The 15084-nt window shown below is 35.9% G+C and overlaps 1 protein-coding gene across 3 annotated transcripts in view; it reads right to left on the reverse strand.

Annotated features, from left to right (window-relative positions):
* The window catches only part of LOC131031554 (chaperone protein dnaJ 1, mitochondrial), a 216897-nt gene that overhangs the window by 60629 nt on the left and 141184 nt on the right, over positions 1–15084 (reverse strand). For all 3 annotated transcript variants that reach the window (XR_009103056.2, XM_057962694.2, XM_057962695.2), the window contains exons 15-17: positions 14295–14351; positions 11100–11148; positions 10880–10949 (exon numbers count right to left, since the gene is read on the reverse strand). Coding sequence is in view for 2 of the 3 variants with exons in the window: in XM_057962694.2 (XP_057818677.2) it covers positions 10880–10949; positions 11100–11148; positions 14295–14351 (176 nt within the window). In the remaining variant the exon portion in view is untranslated. The remainder of the gene's footprint in view (positions 1–10879; positions 10950–11099; positions 11149–14294; positions 14352–15084) is intronic.

Consider the following 15084-nt stretch of genomic DNA (forward strand, 5'->3'; position numbering starts at 1 on the left):
TAATCGGTGCAATGAAGTATGTCGGTGCTATGATCTTATTGTTTCCATTTTTTTTAAGGGATCTTTTTTTTGTTTTGAAAGCCTTTTATTACGAGGGTAGTGGGTTGGGCAGTAATAGTCCCCACCGACCCCACTCCCTGCGGCCACTGCTAGTGGTCCACAGGGGGAAGGGATGAGGGGCCCGCAAACCCACTCCCCTCTCCCTCCTCCAACTCATGTAACCGCTCTAAGTGGTAGCCCACACCCTTGAACCGTTTTGAATTCAATAAAATTGCTATGTAAATTTGATAGTTAATGCTTCGAGTTGCTATAACGAAATTTTATTAATTTATTTTGAAATTAGAGCATAACTGATATAATTTGATAATTTATAAAATAAATTGTATTGATTAATTTAAAGTTCGATTAAAATTGTTTGTTTGTTAATTAATATAAATTTGATTTCCAGATATAATTATTTTCTATTAAAATATAATTGATTTGTTAGTAATTTAAGAATTGTTTCTTTAGGTTATATTAAATGTTGTTTGTAATCAAATTTATTAATTTAGAGTTTGATTTTTATATCTCGTTTTATCAGATAAAATTATATTAAGACTAAAGGAAAAGATTTGTGAGTCGATTATTTAGTTGTTAATAACCCTTGAATCTTACTAATCGAAGGGGAATCCACCCTTATAAATTGGCTACTTGTTGAGTGCTTATGATTTGTTTATTTAAACTTTGAATTTACAAGCTCTTACAAGACAAATATTCCAGGTAGCAGTTTACCTAACAACCCTTAAGTATTTGAATTCTTCACCTAGCTCGATCATCTCAAACATTGAGTTCCTTCACATAGCTCAAATTTTAAGAATTAAGTGGATTTATCTTCCTTGTAAATATGTGTATTTTTCCCTTCTCAGAAACAAACTATATATCCCAAGTAATTAATGTTTGGTTAGACACACTTGTTGTTTTCCAAGGATAGATTTGATAGTCTTACTCCTTTTAGTAATAATAATCCCCTCGAAAGTTTCCTTAATACTTCACTCTCAAGCAAGTGTTTCCATCATAGAATTAGAATCTTAATTATTTCTCAAGCATTATTTCCTTATACCTAATCCACAATATTAGATCCTTTCGTCAGGTAGCACTAGTAATTTCAAATAAATTTTGGTAGTAAATAAATCCCCTCATGCATTTCAAACATTTAAGTTATTTCCAGGCATCAAGTAGATTTTTGTAAGTACTTAAATTTTACCTCTCAGGTAAATGTATGTTAGAATCATAGTTGTCCTTTTTGTATATTTCAAACAATATGAATAAATGTTTAATAAAACTATTTCCCCTCAATTTGAGAAGAAATATATTTGATTGTGCCACCTTTAGAATAGACAAGTCTATTTAAGAGTTAAACTTATTTCTTAAAGGCACATAAGCCTAGCAAAAGGAGGAGTTTCATTAAATTCGGTGATGAATTGCATAGTTAAATTTCCACTATGGTATAATCTATTTTGTAGGAACACTAGTATCAACCACAAAATATTATTAAACTTGAACTTATCTTATAGAATCTCAAATTTAGAGCTCATCTTTTATGAAAGTCTAGAGAGTCTTAGCTTAGAAGATGTATTAAGTTACAGTTTGTTATTATCGGAAGCTTACCTTAATATGAGGTTTTGAGAAACCTAATCCATGATCACTTGTTAGAAAACTTAAGTTCGAAGTAAGGTTTAGTAGCAAGCATTAGCTCATTTCGAAGAGTTTCGGAATGGATAAGGTTATCCTTCGTAGAAATTATCTAAAATTAATGTTGCTTCAAGTAGAGGAGTTGGTTTACCAATTATAATTTTGTAATGAATTCAACATTGGTCCAAGGAGATTGAGTATTGGATTTATTTGCAAGTGGTTAGACTCCCTTCTAATCTCTTTTTCAAATAAATATGTGATATATTTGAGGCTTATTGTTGAGTAGTTTCTTACTCAAACAAGGGAGTATCAAATCCATTTCCAAAGTATTCTTAAAATCCATATTTAAAGGAAGGTTACTATTAGTAGATAAAAATTTATGATACTTCAAATGGAGGGGCTAGTTCAACTTATTAAATAGTATTCCCTTCAAACAAGTAAGGATTAAATTTCATTCCAAAGTCTTGCTATTTATTCATTTAATTTTATTTCAAGCAATTTAGTACCTTTCAAGTATTAGGATTCATACTTAAAGTATAATAGTTTGTTCCAAGTATTTAGTATCTTATAAGTAATTCAAAATCATTTATATTATCTCTCTTGCAAGTATCATAGTTTTCAACAATTTGTACTTCTTGTATTTAGTTCAAGATTCAAAGTTTTAATTATTATCATAGTTTTCTTTCAATAAAATTCTATTCCAAAGTAGATGATTTGATTGTGTTCCTTACAATTACGCATAAATTTACATATTAGTTTTCAATTTTCAAGCAATAATTTCTTAGTTTCATTTTCATGGTTGTATTAGTATTCATGGATTCAAATTTAAATTCCTAGTTAGGCAACTAAAAAAAAGAGGAGTTGAAAACCAAAAACCTTAGCAGTGTTCGGTATCTATGGTGCCTCTTGGTCACGCTTACGGGTAATGTCGTCGTGTTGAACTACTGCACTTAACGCCTAATAAAGCTGCAACAACGGCATCTGTGGCATCGTCCCTATAAATTGTCAGGGAGGAATAAGGGCCACATGGAAGTTAAAATCCAAGGGGCGGGTAATCCCCCTTGGATCAATAATCTAAAAAGATAATCTTTAATGAATTTACATCCGCTCAGTTAAACCTTAGAAAACCCCCTTTAGGGTTGGTTGAGTAAGATGCTTTTAGAATTTTATTTTATCTTGATGATTGTATTTTTTTTGTCAATTGATAATGGGTCAAGGGTGACCCTTATGATAGGAAATAGGACCTAGTTGTTTGAGGCCACAAGCAATAGGCCACCTTGAGCCCTTTGCTTAAGCTACCATCGTGGGTAGCAACCGTAGAGAAACTGTCTAGGACATTGACCCTAGAAAGGGTTGCTTACCCACCAAAACAGTTTACATTAAACCATAGACTAGAAAAAAAGAACTACATACTTTATGCCTTGATCCCATGCCGAAACGGGTATGTAGGCAGTCTAGGGACGAAGTTGTCCCTTGTACTCAGGCATTCAAGGATGGGGATTAGGATTTGGTTTTGGGTGAGTAGTTGGTTCTCAAAGCTCCTTGGTATTTTAATCAATGGTGCAAATACTAATTGGAAGATTAAAAAAAAAAAAATCAACGCATACTCGGAAGGAATCCCGTATGGATTCACTTGACTTCCCGAGGCTTTAGGCCAAATTCCGAGACGGAATTCGAGCTTGCACTATGTTATTCTATTTACTCCTAAGGACAATGACCTCGGTGCACTCCTATTAGAGCAGTGTAGTTCTTAGAGAGTGACTCAAGACACGAATGGTCCCGATGAGTCTAAGTCTCTGGCCAGAGCACATCCTATCCCAAGTTGGATAGATGCCTACCCTGTATTGGATAGATGAACCCTCCGGTCCTGTTTGGACAGATGCCTAACCCGCATGATTAGATGCTCATCCCGGATGGATGAATGCCTAATCCGGTTGGATAGATGCCCAGAGTATGCGATTGAATCAAACACAAATAAATAAATAAATATAAAAAAAATAAAAATAAAAATAAAATATACAGTCTTAATTCTTGGGTTAGTAGAGTGGGTTATTACAATTTCAAACTTTGCAATGTTTCCTTGAGGTCAGCTACCTTGGGGATCCACACATTTCATTTTGCAAGATTCAACTCTTCACTCCCTCGCATGTTTTGACCAGTTGCTTCACGTTAAGGTCAACCTATATCTCCACTCCTCACGTTTTCATTTGCCTTTACACATATTGGGAGGAAACTCTTACTTTCAGATCCTAGGTCGGCCCTGACGTACTCATGCACCTTGATAGGATTGCAAACACATATAATTATGTAATGATGAGTAAGGTTTGGAAGATCTTGTCCATTGCATTTCAGGATTTTCATGACCTCATGTAATCCAAATCAGGAACTGAGGGTGCTCTTGTAATGCAAGGCAGAAGTTTGAAAGCCTTATGTAATGCCTCGCAGGATTTGAAGGAGTCTTGCAATATATGGCAGACCTAGCACTTGATCATGTAATGTGAGGTGGGAGATGAAGAGGAGTTATGCAATATATGGCGGGATTGCAAGGGAACCTTGCAATAATCAAAAAAACTTTGTACTTCACAATTTCAGATTTTCACTCTTTCCATCTTCACACTTGCATCCTACTCGAACTTTCCCTCACAATTTCACTTCTCAACTCACCTTTGGATTTGACAAAATGAAACTCCTCTTCTCATTCAAAAGCTCAAGACTCTGTTATTGTTGCCAAACTACAACTAAACTAAACAAAACCCTAAGCTAGCCAATGAAAAGAGGGGTTCCCCACTTGCAATGGGGCATGTATGTTTACAACATAATAGGTGGCAATTTCAAATCTTCAAAACATTTATGAACTATGTTGCATAATTAGGACGCACCATAAGGATGATTGGCCATCCCTAGGACCATAGTTGAAAAAAACCCGAACTCAGCAATGGCTCGACAAGCCCAAAAAATTTAAAAACGCAAGGAAAAGCTTGGCAATAACATGACAAATTTATTGAACATTGAATATACACGAATTTTTAAAATATTCTTCAAAAAGACATAAAATTTGTACAACATATTATTGATTTCCATGATATTATTGAGTATGACTAGGTCAATGCCCAACACAAATACAATCAACATGTTTGCTCGCTAATTATTAAAATTCCCTTACAATCCAGCACGTTGAATGAAAGAGACCCTTCAAACAATTGTTTAAAACCTAAGTTACTTGTTCTGGTTCGAATCCTAGTTCAAGTTCGTGGATTCAATACATGGATCCAGCAAAAGTTTATTGAGGGCTCGGTTCATTTTAGGTTTTTCCAAAATAAAAATATGTAAAACTCTTGTAATAATATATAATTATTAATAATATAACTATTAGATAGTAATATTTTAAATATTGTGATACAATATATATTAAAATAAATATAATATTATATTATTAACACATAATTATTAAGAATTTAATATAAAAACACAGTAGGAAATTAAATGAAAAACACATGGTAAACAGCGAGAAAAGCACACCACAAAGGGTTTTCTCTTTTCACTGCATTTTACTTCAAAAAGATACAATTTATTCAAAATGCTTAATCTAGAAATATTTGACGTTGCTCTAAATTTACCCTAATTCTAGGTAGGGGTAGGCATTGTATCTAGGCAAAATTGTACCCGTATCCATACTAGAGAGAGGTGGCATATCTTGCAACCTTGGTAATAATGTGCCAACAACAATTATGAAGGACATTTCAAGGAGACTTGTTTCCACAATTTCCATGTAAACATGGATGTGAAATTCATCAAATATCTAAGGCCTCAGTTGCACACCGTGGAGCCACATCCCTACAGTTGAACAAAATGTAACTGGGCCCTAGGTTGCATCAGAAATCACATTCAAAAACACAACAATAACAGTTAATATCAGTGAAACACGAGGATGCACCCCCCCCCCCCCCCCCCCCCAATTTTCCTAGCCTTTTGAGGACGGAGATGTCACTAGGATGCGGGGATGGGGCAAGGACATCCCCCTGCCAAACAACCACAGCCATGGAGACATTGGGTCCCCTGACCATCCCGAGGATGGCTACGAATCTCCCATAGCCCCCACTTAGAAACTTGGTCCTTCAGGAAATTAAAAAAAAAGGTAAAAATTTTATGAAAATGGTTGTCCCTTGACCCCACTAGGGCCTCTACCCCCAGACCCCCACTGCCCCTTGTGGGGCACCGCCCAGCATTCTTATTGTTATGCAATCATTTCATGTTTTTTATGTCTATTAATTTAAAACTTTAAACTCCACTTCGTATGCCAAAGTTTCATTTACAATTCCTATACTTATTCTTGGTTTGCTCCCAAGGTTCCAAAATTCTGCCCACCATTGTTAATGTTCAAATTTTAATGCAATCATTTTCACGTTTTTAATGTTTATTAGTGTAAACTTTACATAGTGTGGCAAAGTTTCATTTACAGTTCTTATACTTATTCCTAACAAATCTTTTTATATCTAATTTTTCAAGTACTATTTATATTTATGCCACCAGCCCATCATCATCCCCAAACAACTCCACTTAGTATGCCACAGTTACATTTACAATTCTTATACTGATTCATGGTTTGCTCCCAAAGTTCCAAAATTCTGCCCACCATTGTTAATGTTCAAATTTTAATGTAGTCATTTTCATGTTTTTAATGTTTATTAGTGTAAAATTTGCATAGTGTGACAAAGTTTCATTTACACTTCTTATATGTATTCCTTACACATCTTTTTATAACTAATTTTTCAAGTACTATATTTATTTGCACCACCAGCCCATCATTGTCCTCAAACATAAGCCCTTGGTCCCCTCATCCCTTAAACTTGTACCCACGTCCTTGTGTCTCCCCTTCAAAGAACTCAATGGAACATAGGTTAAAATCACATTTTTGGCAATGTTAAGTTTTACAGGAAGCTTTTGGCAAGTTCTTCTCCATTTTTGGCTTCAAAATAACATTTTTTGGCAGCGTTTTAAGAAAAAACCACCACGTTTTTTTGCATAAACTCGACCCCAAAGAATGGCCCTTAGACTACCAACTCCAAAACATGCCGTTCAAAATTTCCTATTAAGTTTGTGTGCTATGGGTTTGGGTCGAGTGACCTTAGTTGTTCCCTTGAGAGGGGGTTTATTTTACCCTCTCCCATCCCTACAGACTATAGTATGATGGCTTCCGCTATAGTGAAGGATGTTGTCAGCAATGAATCCCTCTCTTCCACTTCGTGTGACGGTATTCTCTTGGATGGAATTTCGGATGCTTTTTCAATGTCAACATTGCATGAAGTGTAGAGGAAGATTTTGCAAACACCTATTAAGTCTATGTGCTCTGGGTCTAGGTCAAGTGACCTCGGTAGTTCCCTCATGAGGGGATTTCTTCAACCCTTCCCCATCCCTGTGGAGTAGGGTATGATGACTACCCCAATTGTAAAGGATGTTATTGTGAATGTCTTTGTGTGAGGGGATTCTCTTTGATAGGGTTTTGGATGTTGTCATTCCTATCCAAGCTAAGATGGAGAAGAAGAAGCTTGCTATCACTAGATTGCTTGACCTAGTGGTTCTTGCCTCTCTATTAGGATTCCAAATGCCTTTGTTGATAAAGTCATTGCTTCTATGGAGAATGCTCTCATTGAGAGGTTCTCAAGCCCCTATCCGAATATCAACTCAATAGTTGGGCTTTGAAGAGATGGAATGATATTGGCCGACCGCAAGTGGTTGCTATTGCAAATAGATTCTTCCCTATCTCCTACAAAAACCTTAAAGAGAGCAAGGGTCTCAGGCTTGGTGTGTTGTGGTTCTTTGACAAATCTATCCTCTTTCTGAAAAGATACACAGCCGGATTTGATGCGTCCAATGAAAAAATCAACTAGGTCCCTATTTGGGTAAGGCTCTTAGTGCTTCCTCGACAATTCTAGCATGAAGAGATCTTTTGAGGTATTACTAATGCTCTAGGTTCATTTTTAGCCATAGACGGGGTCATGAAAAACATGAAACATTTAGTTTTTTCCCGAATTTTTGCGTTTGCGTTGAGATTGCTAAGCTTCTATTAAAAACTATTAAGTTTCATTCCAAAGTCAGTCTTTGGGATTAGATTATTCACTTTGAATCTTACTCTTTGGTGTGCTCTCACTACCATAGAGTTGGACATTTTTTCCAATCATGCCAAGTCTTCAAAGATTCCCTTCTTCCTGGAAGACTTGTTTTGAAGGGAATGTTTTGGGCTCCTCTAGTGTAAGTCCCACTGAAAATTCTAAGGCGTTGTGAGCACTTTGGTTCATTATTCCTTTTTGAGTCCTGGTAAGGATTTGGATGTGGAGGATTATATTGAGATCCAGAGGGGAGCCCCCCTAAAGGATTAAAATATTCCAAATCTGGTAGATGAGATTGATTCTTCAATGAATCTTTGATTTACCCATTTGGATCAACCTTCTCCTCAAAGCTCTTTGGTCAAGCTCAGCTTCCAACCTCCTTGATTGGTCTTGCTAGGGCCTCTCTTGTCTTATGGTCAGTTCCGTTATATTTTGTTCCTGGTTGTTGTATCCTTCTTGGTGGCTCATTGTAGGTGATCGGTCTATTGTTGTGCTGCAATATTTATTTTGTTAGACAGAATTTTACAAAAGGTTTCAGATGCCCTTCAAAACCAATTTTTCCTTCAATCAAAACCAATTGTTTATGCATCTGTTCTATGTACTGCTTAGGATTTTGCACCCCATAAATACATGTCTTAACAGCTAAAGTCCCACCAAAATGATATGTGGTTCTTCTTTTAAGTTATTTATCTTTTGTGCAAAATTCTACTTCATTTTATCTGCTTTCATCAAATATTAGTATTTCCACTTGCAAGACATTTTCAGAAATGTAGTTTTAAAAATTGGGTGGGATTAAACTTGATATATTCTGTGAAGCCTCTGGAAGCAAAATTTTACTCTCCAAATCTGTTCTTCTGGGGTGGAAGTTGCAAGCCCTGTCCGGTTCAATAATTTTTCCTTGAGTTAGGGAGGGCCCAATCATCTGGTCAGGTATCTTGGTATTTCGTTTGCGGTTGAACCTAATTTGAAAGCTATGTGAGAATGGGTCAGATGTAAAATTGATAATAAGCTTAGAAAATGGAATAAGCATTATCTTTCTCTGGCTAGAAGGGCCCAAGTCTATCAGAAGATCCTATCCTCATATAATATCTATTACACTTCCTCGTGGTTGTTCAGTAATTACCAATTTTGTCATATCCAAAAGATGATTAGGGAGTTTCTTTGGTCTGATGGTAGAGGTGGCAAGAGAAGACATGCGGTGAACTGGCAGTGGTGTACTATGAGCAAGAACAGAGGTGGATTAGGTCTCAAAGATTTGAGATGGCAAAGAATTTCCCTTGCTGCCAAAGGGATTTCCAGAGCCCTACAGGGTGAGGAACCTTGGAAATTTTGGTTAGACACAATATTAGTATGTCTGTTCCTAAACAAGGCCCTAATTGGAGAGGCTTGAGTCTTTGTGATATTATTGCTAGGGAATTTGAAGTTAGGATATCAGGATCACCTGTCTTCAGATCAATTTGGAAAGCCTGGGAGGTGGTAAGAGGCTTCATCTCTCACAATGGTCTTGTGTGGGAGAATGGGGATGTATGTGGTGAACATTCTATCTGGTGGAATCTGAAATACAATGATAAGCCATTGGCTTTGGTACAGGGCTGCTCTGCTAAAATTTGGGCTACAAAAGGTCTTGAAAAGTTCTCAGATGTTATTAGAAATGGGCATCTTCTAAGTTGGAATGATATTATGTCCGGACATAACATCCCCCTCTCCCATAAGAAAACCTACACTATGTTCAAAGAAGCCTCTTCACCTCTCTGTCTTCCCAGGCCTTGCTCTGATCCAGATTCTGCTCTTTTAAATGGCCTGACAGCTCCCTGCTTCCTAACACCAAAGCTAAAGCCATCTATACCCTCCTTGTTGATAGTGATTCCATTAGCTCCCATGCTAATTCCTGTTGGAATGTCAATTTTGATGTTGTCTGGTGGCAGAAAATCTTTGATGCTCTTTGGTACAGACCGGTTGAACCCAAGAAAAGGTTTTTTTGCTGGCTCCTTTTACTTCATAAGCTTCCCATCCATACACTCAGTGGGGATATCAGTCTTTTCTCCTGTTGCAGGGTCCCTGAGTCTATAAATCATATATTCTTTGATTGCTTATTTGCTAAAGAAACTTGGAAGATTTTTGGTCTATTTATTGGTAATAATATTAGTATTCTTGAGATTGTGACTGGTCATATCCAAAGCCTAAACAAATATGCTAACTTCTTTTGGTCTCTTTTCTCTGTTGAAATATTGTGGATTATTTGGAAATATAGGAATGATAACTTGTTTAATGGCAGAGACAGTAACCTTACTGAGTCTCTTAGGATACTTATATTTCATGACATTAATGTGCAGGTAACTGTAGCTATGAGGATTGCGCGAAGAAAGTTTGAGAGGCTGCTACAAGATGGGGCAGCAATGATGTTCACTTCAGAAATTTCTCATGGCTTTACCTGGTCCAGATTCTCTAGTGACAGATCTCCATTTGAAATTGGCCTGGAGAATTTTGTGAGAGAGCTCAATAAACAGAATCCCAGGAGCCAGCAGGCCCAGATGCAAGACATTCCAGTAGCTGAAGCTGTCATCCACCCTTATGTGGACTCTATACTCTGGGGTAAAGTGCTGAGATGGAGTGAGGGGGAGCAGGGATGGACAGCCTGGATTGAAAATGTTGGAGACTCTAGCTCCCCGGATGGGGAAACCATATTTCAATGACCTTATGTGGTGATCCTTTTTTTTATCTATTTACTTCTGACTCTTCGGCTGTAGTTAGTTTTTGAGGGCTTTATTCTGAGACTACTGTATGTTGTATAACTGACAGTGATACTCTCGTGGATGGTTTTTTTTGTATTATGTTCTCTGATATTTAATAGAAAAAAAAAAATTTGGATAGGATTAGTACTTTAACAATGTGATGCCTGAGAAATCAATAAAGGAGATGCAGAATTTGACTAGAAGAAACAGAAACCAAAAAAAAGCAACGAGTTGAAAAACTCATGTTAATATCATGTCAGACAGGCCACTTTTTCTAAAATTTAAAACAGGTGAAGTGCAAGAATAGTAGCTACATTCCACAATGAAAGTAAAACAAAATGCTTTAAAAAACACAATAAAAACACTTACATGGGTAATTTCACGCAGAATTTCACATATTGATCTCCTTTGTCAATAAATCCAACATGCTTAGGAATTCCTACAGATGTTCATTACCAAAAGAATGATCCTTCCAAAACTTAATAGCACAATTACAGTAGTAAGAATTTGAAATTTACAGTCCAAGATTATGGCAATAGAGTTTTCATTGTGCAACCTTTGAAAGAAAAATACACAGGAAACTAAATACCTTTTCCTCTAAGCACAACCACATCATCAGGTTGAACTCCTTTTGGTATCTGCAAGAACATAAAGATTAATAGCTCTCCCAAATGGGACAAGCAAAGATAAAATTTAGGAACAATGTAAAAGAAGATTACTAGGCAAAATCCATGTCACAAGAATCAAGTCTGTGCTCGTGTTTGCTACAGAAAAAATTCAAACAGAATTCTTAAGTTGGGTGAAAATCGTTTATGAAGAAAAATGTCCATTGTGATATCCCCATCGCATCGCATAATATAAGGTTGCTTTTTATAAAAATTATATATATATATATATATAAATAAAAGACAAAATCAATTATCTAATGAGGTCATAATGTTAACATTGATATTTAATTAATGTAATTTAATTAAAAGTTTAAGGTGTATTAATGTATATATTCCATTTAATATTTTAAATGATTAAGGATTAAGAAATTAAATAATTAGTATTTCATTTATTATATTTATAAGTTTATTATTAATATTAATGCACTATGTAACGCACTTTAATAAAGTGCATGGTAAGGCCCACCCCCGCGCAGGGAAATGGTGGGACGGGAAACGCAGCCCAGGCTGGGTCTACCGCCACACCCCTTCCTTTGGAAGGGAAATGGTGTGACGGTAGCCGCAGCTTAGGCTGCGAACCGTCACCCCGTTCCCCACGGGAGGGTATTTAACCCACCCAATGCAGGCTGCTGAAGGGAGGGAAGAAAAGGAGGAAGCGCAGGGGTGACGAGGGACTGCAGAGGAGGATACGTGCAGACAGGTAAGTAGTGAATATAATAATGGTTTTTGCATTAAGATATATAAATGCTATTCTATATGTATTATATAGGATAATAGGGATAGGATGTAATAATGAATGTAGAGATATAAGATAGGTAATGAATTATTATAATTAATATATATACATTAATAAGTACAAATGCATAAAGATAGATAGGGACATTATATATATATATATATATATATATATATATACGTCAATACATAGAGGAATAGTTAATATATATATATATTAATAAATAGGAAGAACTTGTTGTAAGCATATATGATGAATGAATCTTAAATAGAGAATGATAGGAAAAATACATATCAGGGTAATAGGAATGTATGTAAGGAATACATGTGAGTAATGGTTAATGACATTTTATGAATATAGGTAATGAATACAAAACTATGTACATGTGAATTATGAAATAGGAAATAGTAAATGAAAATGCAAAGGAATGTATTATGAATGAAATCACACAAGGGAGGCTATAGGGAGGAAACTCTCATAGTCTAAGGAGGGATTATAATAATCCCAAGGGCAGTATATACTGAAGGCTGATATGCATATATAGGGCTTAGTTGACTAAACATCAACTAAGAAGAGACGGATCTGGCTGGTCCCCTCTGAGGACTTGGATGATGAAGGCATCACCCAAGGCAAGGAATAGACAAGGGTCTTCCTTGAAGGGCTTGGGTGTAAGAGGTTACACCCAAGACAGGATTCGAACGCAACTTCGATTTCCTAAAGGGCTTGGAACCAAGGGGTTCCAAGAAGGCGAGCTTCATAGCCGCCTAAGGACATACTTTCGTATGGCATTCGTATCCTTTTTTAGATAAAAATTATGAACATGCTAATTCAATGTTAAAAATAGATTGTGAATTAAAATGGTTTATTATATATATATATATATATATCTATATGTTGTGTTCTAACAATCTGTTTTGCAGGTTAATGATCTCTAAATAGTAGGGACATTACATCCATAAAGCTTGAACTATAAAATAAAGTTTTAAATTAATTAAAATGTCTAAATGATAAAAAATTAAGTTTTTTAATGATTATGTACTATACTAATTTATTACTTCTTATAAAAAATGTTTTTCCTAGTTTCCAAGATGGGAGTATGCTAAGACAAGGATTCGGGCAAGGTAGTTATTTTCCAGATTTTAATCCAAAAATTGGATCTTGGTCATAAGAGAAATGTCAGTTTTTCTCCCTTCCAGTCAAAGAACACTTGTCAAGAAGTCCTATCACATGAATGAGTCAATTTATGTTGCATTTGGAGCATTGATGACATGTATACGGAGTTGTTGACAACTTGGGGTGATTTGAAGCATCCTGGGGGAGAAGACGGACTTATATGCATGTTTAAAACTTTGGTGTCTTCCCACTTTTGGTGAGGTCACCACTTACACAAGCAATGAACAAATGTTCTCCCCAAAAAACTCACAAGACCCAATGGCATATTTTGAAAACCTAGTGGCAAATTACTTCTATGGGAACAGACAAACCCATTTGTGTGCACACAAAACATGGAATTTGAAGGATTGTAACTGTTCATTTCTGCTTCTAAGCATTGGAATCCATGTCCTGTCTATTGGAAAGTGTGTGAAAGGTTACATATACCAGTTTTGGTGACCACACGCAGGTATGCAGTATGCACTCATGTTTGACCTTGGAAAAAAGAAGATTTGCATACTAGGCATAATTAGAGGATGGTTTTCGAAAAAAACAGCATGTGCATGTACATTGGTGCTGCTGTAGCTTGTAATCAGGCTTTGTAGGTCATGTTTATACCTTTATACATTTATTTGATATACTTGGCTGATTACATGGTGGAGATGGGAGTGTTTTTCTCCTCAACTCAAGTTTTCTACCTATTGACTCAGCCATTCTCATGGTTTTATTATTGTTTCTATTGCTTCTTGGTGATGTTTGGATGCAAATGTATGCCATTTCTAAAGATTAATGGTGATGTTTGGATGCAAATGTATGCCATTTCTAAAGATTAATGATGGTGATGTTTGGATGCAAAAGTATGTCTTTTTTAGATACTAAGTTTTAACATATAGTTGTATTCCAGCTCAATTTGTGTAATTTATTTCATTGTGGATACTAAGTAGTGAAATGTGCATTTATTTACCATTTTTCATGACTGTTAGCGATTTCATTGTGTCTATCTATGACTAATCACTAACATTCTCTCTTTCTGAACTTTTCAATTTTATGTATCAAGGACATGGTCCTCAACACCCTTGTGAACCATTTAAATTTGTGAGGTTTATCCCCTCATCTCTAATACCCGTGGCCCCATGGAACCATGCCTGCCATCCCTCAAAGTAGCATTAAAATAGAAACAATTTATTAAAACAAAGAAAAATGAAAGTTTGCAAACAAAATTGATTACCTTCAACATCATGTCACCTGATAAAGTTGGCACATTTATTTTTCCACCAAGAATAGCCTGCATTTTCACACACAACATTCATCAGAGAAATGCAAATTACAACTACCATAAAATGGATTGCCACATCCAATGCTTGAATGCGCACCTTAAACGATCTAAGAATTCATTCATCTTTTAAATTCCAGCTTAAAGCAAGATCAGTTCATCATGGGAACTAAGTGAACTCTTGTTTCTCCAAATACCCTAAACTTTCTAGGCCTTCAGCATTTATTTGTTAATTGAAGAGTTAAGTTTCAGCACTATTAGTGATCACTCATGCCTAAAGACCTAATCTTTCCACAACTTAAAATGTGAGGATTCTTAAAATGACTAAGGTTAATCTCCATACAAGTTACATTTCAATATCCCAAGCTACCTAGCTTCTTGAACATTAGACCCAAGCATTCCTTTTATTTCTAAACAACATATCTGATATTACTTTAAAGTTTACCAAACAAAACAGTCACATGAATCCAACAACTAAACTTGTGCTAGTGGAATGGTGGAATAATGCCTACAGCTCTAAACACCCAATTTGGTCTGATCAAACCCTTCAAATCCTGTGAATTCAGCTTCTAGAAATCTGCAACAGCCCTGTTAATGAATAAATTATTTATTCTGTTGGATCCACTTGTTGCCTGTAGGAAAATAAACTCAAATCTCCCAGACTGTATCTCTCAACAGCATTAAAGATGTCATCAATGAGGGGCTTCATCCTCACTAACCCAGAAGATAGCCTCCAGGGAAGCTG

The sequence above is a fragment of the Cryptomeria japonica genome, chromosome 8 (assembly GCF_030272615.1).
Source record: "Cryptomeria japonica chromosome 8, Sugi_1.0, whole genome shotgun sequence".
Taxonomy (NCBI): Eukaryota; Viridiplantae; Streptophyta; class Pinopsida; order Cupressales; family Cupressaceae; genus Cryptomeria; species Cryptomeria japonica.